The 23,172-nt window shown below is 42.8% G+C and overlaps 1 protein-coding gene across 2 annotated transcripts; it reads right to left on the bottom strand.

Moving 5' to 3' along the window:
* Positions 1-5,087: 5,087 nt before the first annotated feature.
* LOC115191343 (oocyte zinc finger protein XlCOF8.4-like) lies at positions 5,088-8,422 on the bottom strand. 2 transcript variants are annotated; one of them, XM_029749221.1, is made up of 3 exons: positions 8,390-8,422; positions 8,036-8,163; positions 5,088-6,479 (listed from the first exon to the last, which is right to left on the bottom strand). In XM_029749221.1, exons 1-3 carry the CDS (start codon positions 8,400-8,402, stop codon positions 5,556-5,558), a joined length of 1,065 nt encoding a protein of 354 aa, XP_029605081.1. In that variant the 5' UTR covers positions 8,403-8,422; the 3' UTR covers positions 5,088-5,555. The 2 variants fall into 2 exon arrangements, with proteins under 2 accessions (XP_029605081.1, XP_029605082.1); XM_029749222.1 differs by lacking the exon at positions 5,088-6,479 and having other exon boundaries at positions 6,789-8,163.
* Between the last annotated feature and the right edge of the window lie 14,750 nt (positions 8,423-23,172).

Raw genomic sequence — 23,172 nt, 5'->3', positions numbered from 1 at the left:
TACAAAATTCAAACTTGCTTTTCTTTCATTATTTGTTTTTTATGCATGAATACGATGGCTCACTGTTCGTTGTTGGCATTTCCTGCCTAAGTTTGCCCACTTTGCCAATGAAGTAATCATTAAATTAATTGGCAACATCAAATGGTTTTGTGATGAATAAGCCATCTGATTCGATGAAAGCTTAATTTGGATTTCTGCCCATAATTTCATTTGAAGTACTCCAAAGTATTTTTCCATCATTCTTTATATCATTGATCTTGGCTTCATAATACAGTTTCTTCTTTTTGTTGAGTTTAGTCACATTCATTTCTCAATTTGCAGTAAATCAGCCAGTCAGACTTATTAGCCACTCCTTTTGCACCATCTCTTTCAAACATACAGTTTTTCAATTCCTCATTAATCCATGGAGCCTTAACAGTTCTAACAGTCAGTTTCTTATCAGCTGCATGTTTATCAATAATTGGAAGAAGCAATATTATAAATTCATTATAAATTCAGTGCACTGTCTGGATACTAATTATTAATCACATCAGACCAACAAATATTTTTTAACATCATCCACATAAGAGTCACAGCTAAATATTTTGTATGATCTCTTATACACTATTTTAGGCCCAGCATTTGGAACGTTGGCTTTCCTGGATATAGCCACTATATTGTGATCACTACATCCAATGGGTACGGATACAGCTTTAGAACAAAGTTCTACAGTATTAGTAAAAATGTCATCGATACACGTGGATGATCTTGTTCCTGTAGTGTTTGTAAACACCCTGGTAGGTTGATTAATAACCTGAACCAGATTACAGGCACTTGTTACAGTGAGAAGCTTCTTCTTGAGCGGACAGCTTGATGAAAACCAGTCAATATTCAGGTCTCCAAGAAAGTAGACCTCAAGCATTTCACACATATCATTTAGATACAGACTGTTAGCACTTGGAGGCCTATAGTAACACCCCAAAGGAAAAGGCTTTAGATGTGCCATGTGAACCTGCAACCACAACACTTCAATAACATTTGACATGAGATATTCTCTAAGCATTACAGGGATATGGCTCTAAATATACAACACCTCCTCCATAAGCATTTCTGTCTCTTCTATAGATGTTACAGTTGAAGTCGGAAGTTTACATACACCTTAGCCAAATACATTTAAACTCAGATTTTCACAATTCCTGACATTTAATCCTAGTAAAAAATTCCCTGTCTTAGGTCAGTTAGAATCTCCACTTTATTTTAAGAATGTGAAATGTCAGAATAATAGTAGAGAGAATGATTTATTTCAGCTTTCATTTCTTTCATCACATTCCCAGAAGTTTACACACTCAATTAGTACTTGGTAGCATTGCCTTTTAAATTGTTTAACTTGGGACAAACGTTTTGGGTAGCCTTCCACAAGCTTCCCACAATAAGTTGGGGGAATTTTGTCCCATTCCTCCTGACAGAGCTGGTGTAACTGAGTCAGGTTTGTAGGCCTCCTTGCTCGCACACGCTTTTTCAGTTCTGCCCACAAATTTTCTAGAGGATTGAGGTCAGGGCTTTGTGATGGCCACTCCAATACCATGACTTTGTTGTCCTTAAGCCATTTTGCCACAACTTTGGAAGTATGCTTGGGGTCATTGTCCATTTGGAAGACCCATTTGCGACCAAGCTTTAACCTCCTGACTGATGTCTTGAGATGTTGCTTCAATATATCCACTTAATTTTCCTCCCTCATGATGCCATGTATTTTGTGAAGCGCACCAGTCCCTCCTGCAGCAAAGCACCCCCACAACATGATGCTGCCACCCTCGTGCTTCACGGTTGGGATGGTGTTCTTCGGCTTGCAAGCCTCCCCCTTTTTCCTCCAAACATAACGATGGTCATTATGGCCAAACAGTTCTATTTTTGTTTCATCAGGCCAGAGGACATTTCTCCAAAAAGTACGATATTTTTCCCCATGTGCAGTTGCAAACCGTAGTCTGGCTTTTTTATGGCGGTTTTGGAGCAGTGGCTTCTTCCTTGCTGAGCGGCCTTTCAGGTTATGACGACATAGGACTCGTTTTACTGTGGATATAGATACTTTTGTACCTGTTTCCTCCAGCATCTTCACAAGGTCCTTTGCTGTTGTTTTGGGATTGATTCACACTTTTCGCACCAAAGTACGTTCATCTCTAGGAGACAGAACGCGTCTCCTTCCTGAGCGGTATGACGGCTGCGTGGTCCCATGGTGTTTATACTTTCGTACTATTGTTTGTACAGATGAACGTGGTACCTTCAGGCGTTTGGAAATTGCTCCCAAGGATGAACCAGACTACTTTTGTTTCTGAGGTCTTTGCTGATTTATTTTGATCATCCCATGATGTCAAGTAAAGAGGCACTGAGTTTGAAGGTAGGCCTTGAAATGCATCCACAGCTACACCTCCAATTGACTCAAATGATGTCAATTAGCCTATCAGAAGCTTCTAAAGCCATGACATCATTTTCTGGAATTTTCCAAGCTGTTTAAAGGCACAGTCAGCTTAGGTTATGTAAACTTCTGATCCACTGGAATTGTGATACAGTGAATTATAAGTGAAATAATCTGTCTGTAAACAATTGTTGAAAAGATTACTTGTCATGCACAAAGTAGATGTCCTAACTGACTTGCCAAAACTATAGTTTGTAACACGAAATATGTGGAGTGGTTGAAAAACGGGTTTTAATGACTCCAACCTAGGTGTATGTAAACTTCCGACTTCAACTGTATTTCCTTGTATTGTTATTGCTGTATCATCAAATGAATTATCTAAGTGAGTCTCAGAAATGGCTAATATATGAACGTTATCTGGCTTGGCTCTCTCATCCCTTCCAGGCCTCTGGGTGGTAGGGTGGACAATAAGCCTGTCATAGCGGATGTAAGCAGTGTCCCCACACGCTCTGGCAGCTTTCATGGCTGGGATAAGTTATTTTATTTTCTGGCGCAAAGCTTCAGGATCGTCCTCGTTGAGGAAGATATACATTCTTCTCAAGTTCTTGGCTCTTTCCAGAACAGCTACCTTGTCCTTGAACCTCAGGAACTTGACCATTATCAACCTGGGCCTGTCACCTGGGCCGGTGGTGGGTTTTCCAGTCCTGTGGGCTCGCCCCACCTCAATCTTCCTGTGGTCCATATTCAAGATAATTTCCTACTCTTTGTCCTCAGACTCCATCCAGGTCTCGTGGAGATTCTGCAATTTCGTCCACTGACCTTGATTGTCCCTCGAGGTAGTCTGATTTATCTGTCATTTTTATCATGGATTCACACACAGAACTGATGTCCTCTCTCAATGACTTACAGATTGCTGTCATCTTGGCGTTTTCCTTTTTCAAATCATCGAGCTGACCCTGGGAGAACTGCAAACTGTTCTTCAGGTCCTGGACCGCTCTGGTCAGGTCGTCCATTCCTTTATTAGTTGAATCCACCAGTATTTGGACAAAACACTTGAAGCTTTTTTCTTTTTGTTCATTTAAAAGATCCTTCATGTGTGATAGAGAAACGCCACTGTCCTCAACGGTACTCCCACTGGCTTTGGTCTTTGTCATGGTAGCTGGCAATGTAGGTTACGCTGTTACTCCTCGCAGTTCCATACAGGGCAGGTCACAGAGAAGATTGAAAACAAACAGCAGGGATCTAGACAGCCACAAACCCGGGAGAATCCGTGGTTCCAGCCACAATGGCTAATCGCGTCGCAGGCTGTGTTCAAGCCCTCAAGAAAACCCAGCTAGCTTGATATGCAGCTAGCTAGCAGCTAGGCTAGCTGCTACGCCAAATAGCTCCTCAGACCCGGCCTTGGTTGGCAGGATCACTGGAAAGAGACTGGAAAGATACTAGAAGTCCCAGGAACTGATGCCAGCTGTGTTGCGGTATTCAAACTAAAAAGTTAGCTAGCTACTGAGAAAGAGAGAAGAAAGAGAGAGGGAGGGGTTGTCCAGACTATTCACACACTTACTTTGACCACCAGGTGACTGAAAGAGAAATAAAACAGTTATCAACTGAAGGTAACAGTATGCCACTGGGAGGACAGTAGCAGGTGACAACTAGGATTTCCCATTGTAGCCAATTTAATTTCAGAAATTCCAGTAGCGATTTTATATATTGAGTTTTAATCACTTAATAATTCAGAAACTAAATGTAAGTTACTTCTGAACTTTTAGTTGATCCTCTCTCCTCATGAGGAAGAGATATCTTAAAGGTGTGTGTTTGTGGTAACAGAATTTCAATCCACAAGGCAATGTTTCTTAAAGATATCCTAAACTAAATATAAGTGTTTATTAGTCAGCAGGAGTCTGTACTTCAACATCATTGTGTTTTGATATATTTCTAATAAGGCCAAGAAATCAAAGCTTTTGTTTCTTCAACATTTTGAGGATGGAAAATTATTGAAAATGTATTTATGCCTTCATGCTCCCGTGAGCTTCACATATTGGTGCTCATGGATCCATGCAAGAGGCCCCGCAACCTGGTTGTCACTTGTTACCACAGATACATTGTAGAAATAGGATGGGGTTTATGACTGTATCTTCTTAAAATGTGATTTTAAACCTAACCACACTGCTAACTTTAAGCCTAATCCTAACCGGACATTAAGACCAAAAAGCACATTTTGTTTTCAGAAATTGTTACGATATTGACTTTGTGATAACTAGTAGAAACGCCGCAAGTCAACCTCGGCCTTCTGCAAAATGTACGAACCTCTTGCCATTCCTCGGTATCCGTCGAGAATCGCGCTCTTGCATTGTCCTCTGCGAACTCAAGTCACACCTTTAGTTCCAGTAGCTGTAGTTTCCGCCCCAATACCCTGTTTACTTTCTGGCTTTGAAACATTTTAAAACAAAACTGCATTGTCGTCTGTGTGTTTACAGATCTCTGCCACAGCTGCATTCGCTAACACCTCCATAATAGAGTATATTTGAGTGTGGAAAACCATAGCTGTTGGTGTTGTTAACGAACGTTAGCCAAGTCCTGTCTCAAACGAATTAAAGGCTGCCTAGGATAAGGATGTGATGCTGTGCAGTTAAATGAGTAATATTTCGAGTACCATGGTCTTAACAAAGTCTAAATAACAACAATAAAAACGCTAAGGTGAACATTGTTATTGGTCATTTTACTTCCGTCTACACTGAAGAGAAAGAATGTTATTGGTTGGCATCATAGCTCAAAGGTGAAGTTAAATGAAAAATGTATGCGTGCTTTTCTTGGAAGTATGGTACTGCTTATTATGTTACACATCAAATCTCCTATGACAAGTACTGTATCTTTCAAGCTGAGAGCAGACTTGTTTAGAAAGGACAGTGTGTCAGCAAGAATAGAGTAGAAAAGTAATATTACTTTATTCCATCTACATCTCAATAAGGTAAATATTAAACTGTCCTTGTTCTAGCCTAGGTTTACTGTCTCTCTAAAAACAGGTATTTACTCAAGCCTGTTTCAAATTCCAAATTAACAGGGGCATGTGATTAATTATCATCTTACCCCAAGACACTTCACACTATATTTCAGCTAAAGTATAGTTCCCAGATATCCCCAGCATACTTCTCAAGCCACACCGCTATGATTATTCCCCTTTGTGGACACTCTTATGTCTGATAAGGCTAGTCAGGAAGGAGAAGCTCTTGTAACATAATTTGCACTTGAAGGGCTTCTCCTTGGTGTGAACGGTCTGGTGCCTCTTCACATAATTTGCATCAGCGAAGCGCTTCCCACATGTGGGGCAGACGTATGGCTTGTCAGCATCCGTCCTAATGCTCTGCCTCCCACGTTGTGACCCAATGACACCAGAGGAGGTAGAAGCAGGAGCCACCCTCAGGTGGTTAGTCTTTGAGCTCCCTGCTTGACCTCTAGTCATTGTTTGGGTGTTGTTGGGATTGTGTGCTGTGTTATAGGTTAGGTACCTCTTGTGATGAACACCCATTCTGACCCTGTCTGTATTGGTGGGGTAACCATAAGGTAACTGAGGAAGGCTAGACCCAGGTCCAGGCTTTCTATTAACCCATTCACCAGGCATTAGATGTGTCCCTGAAGGAGAAGACAGACTTGCTGATAGACTACCACCAGAGGGGTCTCCCACCAGTCTCTGTGAAGGCTGAAGCCCAGGAAGACCTGCACTGTTCATCATGGACACTGTGGTGTTTGTATCATAGGAACAGGAGGGCCTATCTCTATCAGCCCCAGGCCCTGCTCCATCCCTGCACTGAGACTGTGAAGATAATGGTCTGGGCTGCAGACTGGATCCCTGACTGGAGCCTTTGTTTCTTTGATAACCACCAGGACTAAGGTTGTTCAGTCCACCTGTCCATTGGTTTTGTTCTGTGTGGTGGTGTCTCTGTCCCTTGTGATTCAGGCCTGGTTTTGAGCCGGAAAGGAAGAGTGACGGCTCCGGATCCAGGGTTCTGATCCGGGGCCAGGCTTTGTGATTAGCCACCTCAGAAGTCCAGTCTCTCCCGCAAGCAACACCGGATATCAACAGGTCCTCTGTAAACTGTAAACACAAATTGAACAGAAAAGCATAAAGATTTATGTAAGAAACTCTTTGCTGTACACACAGAAACATGACATGATATTATAAAATGTTAACCACAGTCAAACATATCTCTAACACTGATTGAAGTACCTAACAATATGGAGCCATTGGAGTTTATTATAAAAACATTTCCATATGTGTTGATTCAAGAATTAGTATAATGTTTTGGTTCGACTGAGAAGGGAAACTCAGTCCCTGCAATGATATATAGTTAGTCAACAGAGTAAATTTTGTATTTAATTTAAACAAAATTGTCTTACACTCAACTTTGAAGTACAGTACTTTTATTGCACAAAATTATACGTGACAAGTAGATCACTATGGTAACACTTTATATTTTCTGTAAATCTGGTACCCTTGCAGTGATAAAATGTATTTTAGAATACTTTGGAAAAGGTTAAACATCACACACAGCTTCACCACTTCATGTCAAGTAAACACAAATTAAGGCACTATAATTTCCTCATTATAAAACACCAGCATCAAACAGGACAAGGTTGTCACTTTTCATTAGTGAAAAGTTTTTACAGACACCATCACACCAACCATCACCATATCATTTACTCTGCCTCATCATACTCACTATTTCCTCAGTTTACCTCATCCAGTTCCCACCTACATCCAAAACCAACAGAATTAACTACAAACTAACTAGTACTAATATTACATGTCACTATACTCTATACATGGGCTGTGTGCATTTTCTGCTGGTGTATCCTGAGGTAACTCCTCTCTGAGAACCTCTTCCCGCAGTGCATACAGGCGAACGGCCTCTCTCCCGTGTGGACCTTCAGGTGCATCTTCAGCTGGTGCTGGTGGGAGAACCTCTTCTCACACTGAGGGCAGCTGTAGGGTTTCTCCCCTGTGTGGACCCTCTGGTGCCTCTTCAGGCTGGATGATTGGGAGAAACAGCCCCGGCACAGGTGGCAAACAAATGGTTTCTCCCCCGTGTGAATCCTCTGGTGAATCTCCACCTGTTGAGGGAAACTGAAGGTTTTCCCACAGAAAGAACACGGGAAGCGTTTCTCTGTGGCGCCGCCACCTTTACGGATTCCGTCTCTACTTCTGTCATTTGTCAATCGGCTTGTGTAGCTATTTAGTGTTGAGGCACTGACATTGTCGGAGGTCTGGTTTAACATTCGGAAAGTGTGGGGAGGACGAAGGCCAGGAAGTGTCTGTGTTGTCACAGGGTCCATGTTCCAGTTGATAGATCCTATAGAAGGCAGGCTGAAGGCAGCAACTGTTAGGGGGTTAACCTGAAGTGCCATCAGTCTCTCTGAATCACAACTATAGGAGCAGGATGGAGCATCGCTAGCCAAGTCTGTGTCTGTTCTTTCAAGCCACATACCTCCCTGTCCCTGCAGACCAAATCGACGCCTCACTCTTGTCTCTGACAATCTGTTGTCTTGGAGACTAAGTTCGGTCGTTGTTTTGTGTTCGACTGTCTGTTTCTGGTTGTGGTTAACAGTGTTGTTCCCCAGCCCAGAGTTGAGGACGCTGTCCCATCCACTGACCTCCACTATGTCGCTACTGGTCCTGGCCTGCTCCGTGATGTTGTCCCCTGGAGCCTTGGCTGCACCGGTCGGGGTCTGGAAATCCAAGATGGCCACCCAGTCTCCTCTGTTATCCTCCAGCCAATCACCTAAAGGTTACAAAATAGACTACAAATATGGCACAGAAAACTGTACATATGGAGTTTTTTTTGTTTTGTCAATTACCTGGTGAAGTTCGTACATTATGTGTGTTTTAGTATGTAAACATACATTGTACTGATTTCATTTTATATGAATGAAGAGAAAATAATAGCCAGGCGCATCCCAATGAAGTAGCTATATCTATTATGTTCTGTATATGTATGTCTCTCTAACCTTGCTCCCCCATCTTTAGTCCACTCAGCAGATCAATGCTCTCTGGTCCGTCTTCTATTGTCTCCTCTTTGACTAGCAGCAGATCAGGCTTCCCATCCTCCATGTCTACTGACTGTAAGAGATACAGAGTGAGAGGATGTTGGATCAAGAGATCTGATATGAGCACCCACCTATGGAGCATCTTCTGATTGGGCAATGAGGGATTGATGTGATACTATGCAAATGTGTTAGTTGAATTGATTATGAGACACTAATGGTTTGATAATTGAAAGGCATGGTCCCACACGTAAGACAAAATGAATCAAGACCTGGGCCCTTATCCATAAAGAGTCTCAGAGTGGGAGTACTGATCGAGGATCAGGTCCCCACTTGTCTATATAATCTTAGTCATTATGATCTAAAAGGGAAAATGAATCCTAGATCAGTACTCCTACTCTGAGAGGCTTTGTGGATATGGGCCCTGAACGAATACCATTCAGACAGTAGTTTACAGTGGGCCTACCTCCGTGAGACTGTGTGTGGTCTTGTGCTGCTTAGCTGGTTCCTCTGTGGGTTCAGGAAGAGGTGTAGTCTGGTTGTCCTCTATGACCATGGTCCCCTCAGGGTTCCCCAGACCCTCCTCACACCCCTCCTCTTTCACCAGCAGCACCTCTGGACCCTCCTCCTCCTGGAAGAGACAGGAGATACAGATTACAGACATACACTCCCTCAGTTATGCACAAACAGATAAAACGCACTTTCAACATGGCGTGTTTACCCATCCCCACTATGTTTGAGTCCTATACTGTAGTTACAAAATTACTTCATTGTTGTTAAACCCATCATGGTGGACATAAATATGATGTTGTGGGTAAATGAGTAAATTCTGATAAGTCAAAAGTCAGACAAACCTGACTAAACTATTTTGATGTGTACAGTAGATGTTTGTTAGTGTGTGGGTCTAGAGTCAATGAAAGTCTTCGAATGAAAAGTTCCGTTTTTTGTTTATTAAACAACATGAAAACCACACATACACCTCAACAAAAAAATCTGCATGAACATGATAAACTGAATTAATTTTCTCATGAAGTGTCTTGTGAACATTTGAACATCATATAGCCTACACAGCACAAACAATATGAAACAGACTTTGTAGGCTTATATACCACACAATCTGTGGATATTTATATAAATGTTTTTCATTCATGTAGGGTTTGATCTAAACGTCAGAAGCTATCATGTGGAATGGTTACTTTATATGTTATAGAGTGGAATGGTTTTTCTGCTGGTGTATCCTGAGGTATCTCCTCTCTGAGAACCTCTTCCCGCAGTGGTTACAGGCGAACGGCCTCTCTCCCGTGTGGACCTTCAGGTGCATCTTCAGGTGGTCCTGGCGGGAGAACCTCTTCTCACACTGGGTACAGCTGAAGGGTTTCTCTCCTGTGTGGACCCTCTGGTGCCTCTCTACTTTCTGGAGGCAGCTGAAGCCTTTGTTACAGAACATGCAGAGGAACCGTTTCTCTTTAATATTGCCTGATGTGGCTCCCCTTCTCTGAATCTGGGCTCCAGCCCTGTCGTTTGAGTTCAATACCTCATCAAAAAGGACACGGCCATGTGACTCGGAAGGCCCCATTGATGTGGACACTGGGTTTCGATCCCTGAACGAGTGTAAAGGGGAGCGGGTGGCAACATTTATATCGGTCTCTAAGCTTTCCCTGTAATCTAAGAAATCTCTGCCCTGTGAGTGTCCATCTCCAAGGTGACTATCTGCATTCCATGTGGGAGGAACGTCGCCCTCCACTTTCACAGTCACCTCATCTACCACTATGACCTCCCCTTTCTTATCTAGGCACCCTTCAGAGTATACACTACTACTGTACCGGTTCCAGTGCCCTCTAGACAGATCAGTCTGTCTCTCTAAACCCAAGGGCATGTTGCCAGGGTCCATTTTTGTAACGTAAGAATAAGACGGCTCATCACCACCCGTGTCTAACACGTCACTATCACCATGGGAATGAACCATCCTCTGCCTATGGTGAAATACCGGTAAATACTCTGAGCCAGGAGCAGGAGGACAGCCCAGTCTCCCCGGTTCCAGTCTCTCTGGGTCTGATCTGTGGTCAGATCCTGTGTGTAAGAGCCTGTGTGTTACAGTTAAAGTCTTGGTCTCTGCCTCTGACTTGAGGACGGCGTTCGGCGTTCCACTGACCTCCGAGATGCTGCGTTGGGCGCTGGGCTGCGCTGGGGTGGTAGTGGGGTCCTCTGTGGCTACAGGGGGCACTCCAGACGCTCCAGTCTGGATGTCTCTGCTGTGCCGTGGGTCCTCCTCTCCTTCAGACCTCTCCTGCTTGACCCCAGGACCTGCAGTCTCTGCATCTGCAGACTGACACAAGATGATAACAATGTCATAGGGAAGTCTCATAAGCTCCCCAATGGCAGATACATGAGGATGTACATGTAAGCAAGTGAATAGCAGAGGGTAGCCTTTCTGAAACAAACAGGCTATATTTGATTTCCAAAGTAATTGTAATTTGTAATGTAACACTATTAAACTAACCTCTATCACGATAACGTGCTGGGTTGAGGTTCCACTCCCTTCATCAACAGTGATTGGTTGGTCATCTCTCCATGTATTGTGTCCCGCTGGCTTCACAAAGCTCCTGTGGCCTCCAGTGAGATGTCCTTCACCTGAGAGTGATTGGGGGAAAAGAGGTGGTTAGCTACTGTCAATGCTATATTGTACACCTAACAATGTCTACAATTGGCAAGGATGTAAGGTAACACTATTCATAACTTCTTGATATACCATTTATTGTACTGATCAATGTATTATGCATTGTTTTCATTGAGTAAATAATAGTCATGCAGTAAATCAATGTGTTTAGAATATTATATTGTCTCTTTATGCAAGATTACTAAGTAATCAGGTGAATTATTGCATACAATCCAAAAACTGGCCAAGAACCAATTCTGGGTAACACACAGACGGTAACTGCGTTATATATGATCGGCGACAGGCCACGCAGCTAAATGTACCTCTTGCCATTCCTCTGTATCGGTCGAGGATCTTGACACTGCTGGGACGACTGGTGAGGACGCGCTCTCGCATTGTCCTCTCTGCGCGCTCCCGTGCCACCTTCAGTTCCAGTAGTTTCCTCCGCAATGCCCTGTTTTCTTTCCGGCTTTGAGTTATTTCCAGACGAAACACTGCATAGTCGTCGTCCACGAGTTTACAGATCTCTGCCACGGCTGCATTCGCTAGTACCTCCATGATGGAGGCTATTTGTGTGTGAAAAATCATACAGTTAGCCATTGTTAGCAATGTTAGCAGCTAGCTAGCGTTACGTAGAGAACATCTATCAACCAAGTCTTGTCTCTAGCGCGAATTAAACACTACATGGGGTAAGTATTCGATGCTGTGCAGTTAAATGAATCATATTATAAGTTCCAGGTTGTTAATAAACGTCTAAATAAAAAAAAACCGCTGACGTGGAAATTGTTTCTTGGTCACTGTTCACTCCCTTCTTCTTCGTATGCGTTTCCGGCAGGCTAGAAGCTTTGTTGCGTGGCCTAATGCTGCTGCGTTTTACAGATCGGAGTGTGAATTGCACATTTTGTCACAAAAAAGGGGGGAAGGGCAAATCAATTGCACCATCTAACCCTACACATACACTGAGTGTACAAAACATTAGGAACACCTTCCTAATATTGAGTTGCACCCCCTTGTGCCCTCAGAACAGCCTCAATTTGTTGGCTATGGACGACAAGGTGTTGAAAACGTTCCACAGGGATGCTGTTCTATGTTGACTTCAATGCTTCCCACATTCGTGTCAAGTTCGCTGGATGTCCTTGGGTGGTGGACCATTCTTGATTCCCACGGTTAACTGTTGAGTGTGAAAAACCCAGCAATGTTGCGGTTCTTGACACACTCAAACCGGTGTGCCTAGCACCTACTACCATACCCCGTTCAAAGACACTTAAATATTTTCTGTTGCCTGTTCACCCTCTGAATGGAACACACAATTGTCTCAAGGCTTAAAAATCCTTCTTTAACCTGTCTCCTCCCCTTCATCTACACTGATTATGTGGATTTAACAAGTGACATTATTACAGGATAATAGCTTTCATCTGGTCAGTCTATGTCATGGAAAGAGCAGTGTCCTAGGTATATACCACTATATACCATTACTAGGTATATACCACTATACCCCAAAAATCCACTACTTGAACCCAACCAGATCCTACTCCAGGCCAACAGCCTGGGAGGATGGAACCCCTATCGCCTTCTCTTAAACCCCCCCGTAGATATTCTACGCTAAAAATCTCTATTTTTGGGGATTTACGCTCCATCAGTGCAGTACAATTAATAACCATAGCGCCCTACCTTACTAATACTCATCCTCTCTGGATTTCTCTAATCAGGCCTACTCACAAGGCTTGAATTACTCACCCTTGGACTATGCTCTACTATCTTCACTGCCTCAGCGTAAGAACTTTCTGCCCCACTCAAACTTTGGCAATCTCAACTAGAGGTCGACCGATTAAACGGAATGGCCGATTAATTAGGGCCGATTTCAAGTTTTCATAACAATCGGTATTTCTGGATGCCGATTTTATTTTTTTTAATTTTTTTTTTAGACCTTTATTTAACTAGGCAAGTCAGTTAAGAACACATTCTTATTTTCAATGACGGCCTAGGAACGGTGGGTTAACTGCCTTGTTGAGGGGCAGAAAGACAGATTTTTACTTTGTCAGCTCAGGGATTCAATCTTGCAACCTTACGGTTAACTAGTCCAATGCTCTAACCACCTGCTTTACATTGCACTCCACGAGGTTACGCGAATGCAGTAAGAAGCTAAGGTAAGTTGCTAGCTAGCATTAAACTTATCTTATAAAAAACAATCAATCAATCATAATCACTAGTTAACTACACATGGTTGATGATATTACTAGTTTATCTAGCCTGTCCTGCGTTGCAGATAATCGCTCAGGTACACGTTGCTCCAACCATAAACATCAATGCCTTTCTTAAAATCAATACACAGAAGTACACTGCTCAAAAAAATAAAGGGAACACTAAAATAACACATCCTAGATCTGAATGAAATAAATAATCTTATTAAATACGTTTTTCTTTACATAGTTGAATGTGCTGACAACAAAATCACACAAAAATAATCAATGGAAATCCAATTTATCAACCCATGGAGGTCTGGATTTGGAGTCACACTCAAAATTAAAGTGGAAAACCACACTACAGGCTGATCCAACTATGATGTAATGTCCTTAAAACAAGTCAAAATGAGGCTCAGTAGTGTGTGGCCTCCACGTGCCTGTATGACCTCCCTACAACGCCTGGGCATGCTCCTGATGAGGTGGCGGATAGTCTCCTGAGGGATCTCCTCCCAGACCTGGACTAAAGCATCCGGCAACTCCTGGACAGTCTGTGGTGCAACGTGGCGTTGGTGGATGGAGCGAGACATGATGTCCCAGATGTGCTCAGCCCTGTAGCTCAGTTGGTAGAGCATGGTGTTTGCAACACCAGGGTTGTGGGTTCGATTCCCACGGGGGGCCAGCACAGGAAAAAAATGTATGAAATTGTATGAAATGTATGCATTCACTACTGTAAGTCGCTCTGGATAAGAGCGTCTGCTAAATGACTAAAATGTAAATGTAATGTGCTCAATTGGATTCAGGTCTGGGGAACGGGCGGGCCAGTCCATAGCATCAATGCCTTCCTCTTGCAGGAACTGCTGACACACTCCAGCCACATGAGGTCTAGCATTGTCTTGCATTAGGAGGAAACCAGGGGCAACCGCACCAGCATATGGTCTCACAAGGGGTTTGAGGATCTCATCTCGGTACCTAATGGCAGTCAGGCTACCTCTGGCGAGCACATGGAGGGCTGTGCGGCCCCCCAAAGAAATGCCACCCCACACCATGACTGACCCACCGCCAAACCGGTCATGCTGGAGGATGTTGCAGGCAGCAGAACGTTCTCCACGGCGTCTCCAGACTCTGTCACGTCTGTCACGTGCTCAGTGTGAACCTGCTTTCATCTGTGAAGAGCACAGGGCGCCAGTGGCGAATTTGCCAATCTTGGTGTTCTCTGGCAAATGCCAAACGTCCTGCACGGCGTTGGGCTGTAAGCACAACCCCCACCTGTGGACGTCGGGCCCTCATACCACCCTCATGGAGTCTGTTTCTGACCGTTTGAGCAGACACATGCACATTTGTGGCCTGCTGGAGGTCATTTTGCAGGGCTCTGGCAGTGCTTCTCCTGCTCCTCCTTGCACAAAGGCGGAGGTAGCGGTCCTGCTGCTGAGTTGTTGCCCTCCTACGGCCTCCTCCACGTCTCCTGATGTACTGGCCTGTCTCCTGGTAGCGCCTCCATGCTCTGGACACTACGCTGACAGACACAGCAAACCTTCTTGCCACAGCTCGCATTGATGTGCCATCCTGGATGAGCTGCACTACCTGAGCCACTTGTGTGGGTTGTAGACTCCGTCTCATGCTACCACTAGAGTGAAAGCACCGCCAGCATTCAAAAGTGACCAAAACATCAGCCAGGAAGCATAGGAACTGAGAAGTGGTCTGTGGTCACCACCTGCTGAACCACTCCTTTATTGGGGGTGTCTTGCTTATTGCCTATAATTTCCACCTGTTGTCTATTCCATTTGCACAACAGCATGTGAAATTTATTGTCAATCAGTGTTGCTTCCTAAGTGGACAGTTTGATTTCACAGAAGTGTGATTGACTTGGCGTTACATTGTGTTGTTTAAGTGTTCCCTTTATTTTTTGGAGCAGTATATATATTTTTAAACCTGCATATTTAGCTAAATGAAATCCAGGTTAGCAGGCAATATTAACCAGGTGAAATTGTGTCATTTTGCGTTCATTGCACGCAGTCAGGGTATATGCAACACTTTGGGTAATTTGTCAGAATTTTACGTAATTATGACGTAACACTGAAGGTTGTGCAATGTAACAGGAATAACGTTTTGTTTTCGAGATGATAGTTTCCGGATTCGACCATATTAATGACCTAAGGCTCGTGTTTCTGTGTGTTATTATGTTACAATTAAGTCTATGATTTGATAAAGCAGTCTGACTGAGCGATGGTAGGCAGCAGCAGGCTCGTAAGCATTCATTCAAAATAGCACTTTCGTGCGTTTTGCCAGAAGCCCTTCGCAATGCATTGCGCTGTTTATGACTTCAAGCCTGTCAACTCCCAAGATGAGGCTGGTGTAACCGATGTGAAATGGCTAGCTAATAGCGTTTCAAACGTCACTCGCTCTGAGACTTGGAGTAGTTTTTTCCCTTCCTCTACATGGGTAACGCTGCTTCGAGGGTGGCTGTTGTCGATGTGTTCCTGGTTCAAGCCCAGGTAGGAGCGAGGAGAAGCTATACTGTTACACTGGCAATACAAAAGTGCCTATAAGAACATCCAATAGTCAAAGGTATATGAAATACAAATCGTATAGAGAGAAATAGTCCTATAATTCCTATAATAACTACAACCTAAAACATCTTACCTGGGAATATTGGAAGACTCATGTTAAAAGGAACCACCAGCTTTCATATGTTCTCATGTTCTGAGCAAGGAACTTAAACGTTAGCTTTTTTACATGGCACATATTGCACTTTTACTTCCTTCTCCAACACTTTGTTTTTGCATTATTTAAATCAAATTGAACATGTTTCATTATTTATTTGAGGCTAAATTGATTTTATTGATGTATTATATTAAGTTAAAATAAGTGTTCATTCAGTATTGTTGTAATTGTCATTGTTACAAACAAATAAATAAAAAAAAATGTTTTTAAAAACGGCTGATTAATCGTCACCAGCTTTTTTTGGCCCTCCAATAATCAGTATCGGCATTGAAAAATCATAATCGGTTGACCTCTAATCTCAACCTGTCTCTCTCTCACAGGGCACTTCTTGTCACAGTATTCATCGTGGATTTGAAAGGAGGACCAAGGCGCAGCAGAGGTGTGGACACTCATGTTTCTTTAATTGCCAAAAAACAAGTAAAGTATCCACTGGGAAAAACAATAAACAAAACAATGAACAGTACTCACGATACGACAGGGTAGCAGGCTAAACCCCCCCCCCCCAAAAAAGCAGTGCTCACCACAATTCCCCACAACCCCCAGTGACAAACATACTCCTACATATATGACTCCCAATCAGGAACAACGATCCCCAGCTGTTCCTGATCAGGAGTCACAAGACACAGAGAACATACAAACACACACACAAGACTGCCACGTCCTGACCCCCAAACTACTACAACAGCTCCATCTGCTGGTCAGGACGTGACACTTCTGATCCCCAGCTGCATGGGCGCCCCCACAGTTGACACACATTGCTTTCTCTATCCCAACTTTACACTCACTCTGACTACGCCCTCCTGTACATTTCTCACATCGTAGGATCTCCCTATCTCCACACTGCTGCAACATGTCGGAATCCTTGGCACCAAAAGCACCGTAGCGGGTTCGGAACATAGGCCCTCACAGAATAGCAAATATTAACCTTACCAGGTAGAAACTCTGTCAAAGCTCAACAAGACAGACAGGGTATTCTCAGTTGCGCCATTGCCACAGGGTCTACGTCTCAGCATACGGCGCGCATCACAAACACCAGGAATATTATTTTTTATTTGATCCACCTTTACTCTACACTACGCTACCCCATTGATCGCTCCTTTGAGAAAGCAAAGCACAACACAGGTTGATGCCAGAGGCGCGTGACGTGGTTAGCTCGCTGCCTCTGGATGGAGGATGCAAAAAAATATATAACAATTCCACCCCAACTCTGACAGATCACAGTTTGTCCTTTTAAATAGCTTGAAACAACATGGGCCGGCCGAATAGCAGGGATCCACTTTTTCCAAAAAATGGTCACTCCTACCGGTCCAAAATCATCTCTGGTAGGATTCTCAGAGCAAATGTTGGAAGTCTCTACCACACCTGTTGCCGCAGGTACTTCATCCTGGTCAGGCTAATTCTTTAACACCATTACTAGGTATATATTCGGAAGATGTAGGTTTGAGCCTGGTGCCTTCCCATTCTTCCCTGTCTGCCTCATGACTCAGAGAGAACTAGATAAATCAAGACACCCCACTTCCGTTTTAAATTGAAGAGAAAGGATCTTATTGGTTGGCGTCATAGTTCAAAGGGTGTGGTTAAATGAAAAAGATATGCACGCTGTTCTTTGAAATACGCTACTTCTTATTACATTACACATCAAATCTCCTATGATCAGTATCTTTCAAGCTCAGAGCACACTCGTTTAGAAAGAATAGGGTAGAAAACAGATATTTACACAAGCCTGTTTCAAATTAAAAGTTAGCAAAGGGTTAATGCGGGTTATTTGGTTGATTACCCTCTTACCTCAAGACACTTCACATGATAACTATAATATGTCAGCTAAATATATATATATATATATATATATATATATCTCTTCTTTTCTTTTTTTTTTACCTTTAACTTAAATTACCAAGAAACGCTTAACCTTCAATTTTTTTCATATTCGCATACACTACCGGTCAAAATTTTTAGAACACCTACTCATTCAAGGGTTTTTCTTTATTTTTTACATTTTCTACATTGTAGAATAATAGTGAAGACATCAAAACTATGAAATAACACATATGGAATCATATAGTAACCAAAAAAGTGTTAAACAAATCAAATAGCCACCCTTTGCCTTGATGACAGCTTTGCACACTGTTGGCATTCTTTCAACCAGCTTCATGAGGTAGTCACCTGGAACGCATTTCAATTAACAGGTGTGCCTTCTTAAAAGTTAATTTGTGGAATTTCTTTCCTTCTTAATGCGTTTGAGCCAATCGGTTGTGTTGTGACATGGTAAGGGTGGTATACAGAAGATAGCCCTATTTGGTAAAAAACCAAGTCCATATTATGGCAAGAACAGCTCAAATAAGCAAAGAGAAACGACAGTCCATCATTACTTTAAGAAATGAAGGTCAGTCAATATGGAACATTTCAAGAACTTTGAAAGTTTCTTCAAGTACAGTCGCAAAAACCATCAGGCGCTTTGATGAAACTGGCTCTCATGAGGACAGCCACAGGAATGGAAGACCCAGAGTTTCCTCTGCTGCAGAGGATAAGTTCATTAGAGTTACCAGCCTCAGAAATTGCAGCCCAAATAAATGCTTCACAGAGTTCAAGTAACAGACACATCTCAACATCAACTGTTCAGAGGAGACTGTGTGGATCAGGCCTTCATGGTCGAATTGCTGCAAAAAAACACTACTAAAGGACACCAACAAGAAGAAGAGACTTGCATGGGCCAAGAAACCAGAGCAATGGACATTAGACTGGTGGAAATTGTCCTTTGGTCTGGTGTCCAAAGTTGAGATTTTTGGTTCCAACCGCCGTGTCTTTGTGTTACGCAGTGTGGGTGAACGGTTGATCCCTGCATGTGTATTTCCCACCATAAAGCATGGAGGAGGAGGTGTTATGGTGTGGGGGTGCTTTGCTGGTGACACTGTCAGTGACTTAACCAGCATGGCTGCCACAGCATTCTGCAGCAATACGCCATCCCATCTGGTTTGCGCTTAGTGGGACTATCATTTGTTTTTCAACAGGACAAAGACCCAACACACCTCCAGGCTGTGTAAGGGCTATTTGACCAAGAAGGAGAGTGATGGAGTGCTGCATCAGATGACCTGGCCTCCACAATCCCCTGACCTCATCCAAATTGAGATGGTTTGGGATGAGTTGGACCACAGAGTGAAAGACAGCAGCCAACAAGTGCTCAGCATATGTGGGAACTCCTTCAAGACTGTTGGAAAAGCATTCCAGGTGAAGCTGGTTGAGAGAATGCCAAGAGTGTGCAAAGCTGTCATCAAGGCAAAGGGTGGCTATTTGAAGAATCTCAAATTTGATTCGTTTCAAAATAAAATTGATTACTACATGATTCCTTATGTGTTATTTCATAGTTTTGATGTCTTCACTATTATTCTACAGTGTAAAAAAAAAAACTTGAATGAGTTGGTGTTCTAAAACTTTTGACCGGTAGTGTACGTTGTAGCTTAGACTTACTTTTCATCATCTGAGGTTTTTGTGTTGTGCCCGCCAACGGTTGAGACAACATGCTCATGAATAGAGGGGGGGGGGGGGGGGGGTCATTTCAATCATAAAAATAGAATTCATAGAATGGACCTATTCCTTCAGACCACAGCAATTGAGTTGATACACCATTTGAAATTTAAATTGAATAGAAATCAAAATACATTTTATTGGTCACATACACATGATTAGCAGATGTTATTGTGGGTGTAGTGAAATGCTTGTGCTTCTAGCTCCGACAGTGCAGTTATATCTAACAAGTATTATCTAACAAATTACACAACATATACCCAATACACAAACATCTAAGTTGGAATGAATTAAGACTATGTACATAAGGATGAGCGATGTCAGATCGGAACGGACTAAGATACAGTAGAATAGTATAGAATACAGTATATACATATGAGATGAGTAGTGCAAGATATGTAAACATAATTAAGTGACTAAGATACCATATAGAATACAGTATATACATATGAGATTAGTAATGCCAGATATGTAAACATTATTAAAGTGACTAGTGTTCCATTCCTTAAAGTGGCCAGTGATTTCTAGTCTATGCTTATAGGCAGCAGCCTCTAATGTGCTAGTGATGGCTGTTTAACAGTCTGATGGTCTTGATAGAAGCTGGTTTTCAGTCTCTCGGTCCCAGCTTTGATGCACCTGTACTGACCCCGCTTTCTGGACGATAGCGGGGTGAACAGGCAGTGGCTTGGATGGTTGATGTCTTTGATGATCTTTTTGGCTTTCCTGTGACATCGGGTGCTGTAGGTGTCCTGGAGGGCGGGTAGTTTGCCCTCGGTAGTGCGTTGGGCAGACCGCACCACCCTCTGGAGAACCTTGCGTTTGCGGGCGGTGCAGTTGCCATACCAGGCGGTGACACAGCCCAACAGGATGCTTTCAATTGTGCATCTGTAAAAGTTTGAGGGTTTTAGGTGACAAGCCAAATTTCTTTAGCCTCCTGAGGTTGAAGAGGCTCTGTTGTGCCTTCTTCACCACACTGTCTGTGTGGGTGGTCCATTTCAGTTTGTCAGTGATGTGTACGCCAAGGAACTTGAAGCTTTCCACCTTCTCCACTGCGGTCCCTTTGATGTAGATAGGGGGGTGCACACTCTGCTGTTTCCTGAAGTCCACGATCTTGAAATGTCCATGAAATGTTAACCTCTTAAAGCGGTAGCCTTACTTCTCACTGACACATTAGTATACAGTGTCTCTTCCGCCTGTGTTAAGTAGGATGTGAAATCTGACACCACTTGAAGCTCTGATCTCCTTCCTACTATTTCATTCACTCTTCTGACTGTCCATCAACTCCTGGCTCCTGGTGGCCAACTACAAGAAACGTCTGACCTCTGTGATTGCCAACAAGGGTTTTGCCACCAAGTACTAAGTCATGTTTTGCAGAGGGGTCAAATACTTATTTCCCTCATTAAAATGCAAACCAATTTATAACATTTCTGACATGTGTTTTTCTGGATTTTTTGTTGTTATTCTGTCTCTCACTGTTCAAATAAACCTACCATTAAAATTATAGGCTGATCATTTCTTTGTCAGTGGGCAAACGTACAAAATCAGCAGGGGATCAAATACTTTTTTCCCTCACTGTATCAGTCATCATGTTAGAGTTTTTTTTTGCCGAATACACTACGTTGTTTTAGGTGCAACGTTTATGATCATGTTACAGCAGTATGTAGGAGGGAGATTCCTAGATGTGGGAAGTGTCCAGGAGGGCATGGGACAGAGGATTGTGTAGTTCCGGTGGATAAAGTTCTGTGTTTCAACTGTAGGGGTGCACATGATTCTGCGGATCTGACATGTCCGGTGCGAGAGAGGCAGGTTGAGGATGGTCAGAGTAGTGCAGAAGGTGTCGTATGCTGAGGTTGTGAAGAAAGTAGAGGAGGATCGGTCAAGGGTGAGGGATCCTGAGAGGATCCCCGTGAGTAGTGTATCTGTGCCAGCACAGAAGGGTAGGCCAACGAGTGATATATGCTTCAGGAAGGCTGGCTTCTTAGCGTTCATAGCAATGGTTATCAACTGTACTGCAGAAATGGAATGTAAATCACTGAAAAAAGATGTGGTGGCAGCTGCAGAGAGGTACTTGGGTATATGAGATTTGACTTCAGAAGAGTTACAGGGTGTGTTGAGTGGTGGTGTCCCGTCCTCCCAGGCCGTTGGCATGATGCAGGAGCAGATAGGGTCAGAGTAGTGGAATGGGGTAGTGGGTTTTTAATAACTGCAGGGTCAGTTATTAGTTTTTAAAAAAAGATCATAAAGGATAATGGATTTATGCTATAGTCCAGTTGGGGGTGGTAATGCAACATACTGGATGCCAACCGCAGTTAAACTCCACCAAAGAAGAAGTAGTTCAGGAAGCCAAGCTGGAGCTCTGTGACGTTCACAGCGGTGGGAGCAGATGTTTTGATAAAAATTTATTGGAGTATGCAGCATTACTAGTTTTTGTTAAGGGCCCTCATGATACATTACTACTTTGTGGGATTACGTAGATTATTTAGTGACATTTCATTGGTTTTAACTTCTAATTACTACCACAAAGATGGCCACCGGTTCACCCACAGTCAAATGTCAACTTAAATGGTCATGTCTATTTTATTATCTGTATTTCTATTATTTCAATAGGTTTCCTATGGAGGTTTGACAGTGTAATTTTAAAACAACATATATTCCCATTCAAGTCAACATCCTCTGATGTCTTTGTGGTACCATTTCAAAGTTGACATTTACATTTTATTCCCATTTTAGTGCATTTATCATGACAACCAACCCTGTTTTCAAGTGCATGTTGTGTCTCAATCTATGGCAGGCACAACACAAAAACATCAGATGATGTAAAATAGGGTCTAAGGTACAAAATATACTATTTTCTTTAAATCACGAGTTCACACGTTTTTAGATAATTGATGTTTAAGGTGAAAAAAAAGAAGTATTTTTTTTATATCAATCTTAACCGTTTATGTTTTCCAGTGATGAAGACATGGAAGTCTCATTGTATGGTGGGGTATGCAAAATACATCAACCTGGAGCACCTTTATCTCTTGAATGTTTTGGCCTACAGGTCCAGACAGGTGATACAGATTACACAGACATACACTCCCTCAGGTACATACTGTACACACGCACATACAGATAATAAATACACTTTCAATATGAAGTGTTTACCCATTCCCACTACGTTTGAGGCCTATGCTGTAGTTACAGAATTATTTCATCATTGTTAACATAAATATGATGTGGGTAAATCAGGGTTATGGGAAAATGTTGGGTAGACTGGGCTCTCAAACCCTGGCGGGCAGCCAGTCTAGGATATGAACAATTCCAAAGACACAGGAGTCCCATCTCCCAAACAGCTGGAAAGGCAGATGAAGGCTGCAACTGATAACTGCATGCACTCTACTGTTTTTATTTATCTAGGCAAGTCAGTTAAGAACAAATTCTTATTTTCAATGACAGCCTAGGAACAGTGGGTTAACTGCCTTGCTCAGGGACAGAACAATAGATTTTTACCTTGTCAGCTTGAGGATTCAATCTTGCAACCTTTCAGTTACTAGTCCAACGCTCTAACCACTAGGCTACCTGCCGCCCTGTAAGTCACTCTGGATAAGAGCTAAAATCTAAATGTAAATCTGAGTCAGCTATGTCATCTTCAGACAAACCTGGCTAAACTATTTTGACATGTA

This window comes from Salmo trutta, chromosome 4 (genome assembly GCF_901001165.1).
Source record: "Salmo trutta chromosome 4, fSalTru1.1, whole genome shotgun sequence".
NCBI classification, from domain to species: Eukaryota; Metazoa; Chordata; class Actinopteri; order Salmoniformes; family Salmonidae; genus Salmo; species Salmo trutta.
Note: the sequence above shows the minus strand (reverse complement) of the source record. Positions and strands in the feature narration are given on the sequence as shown.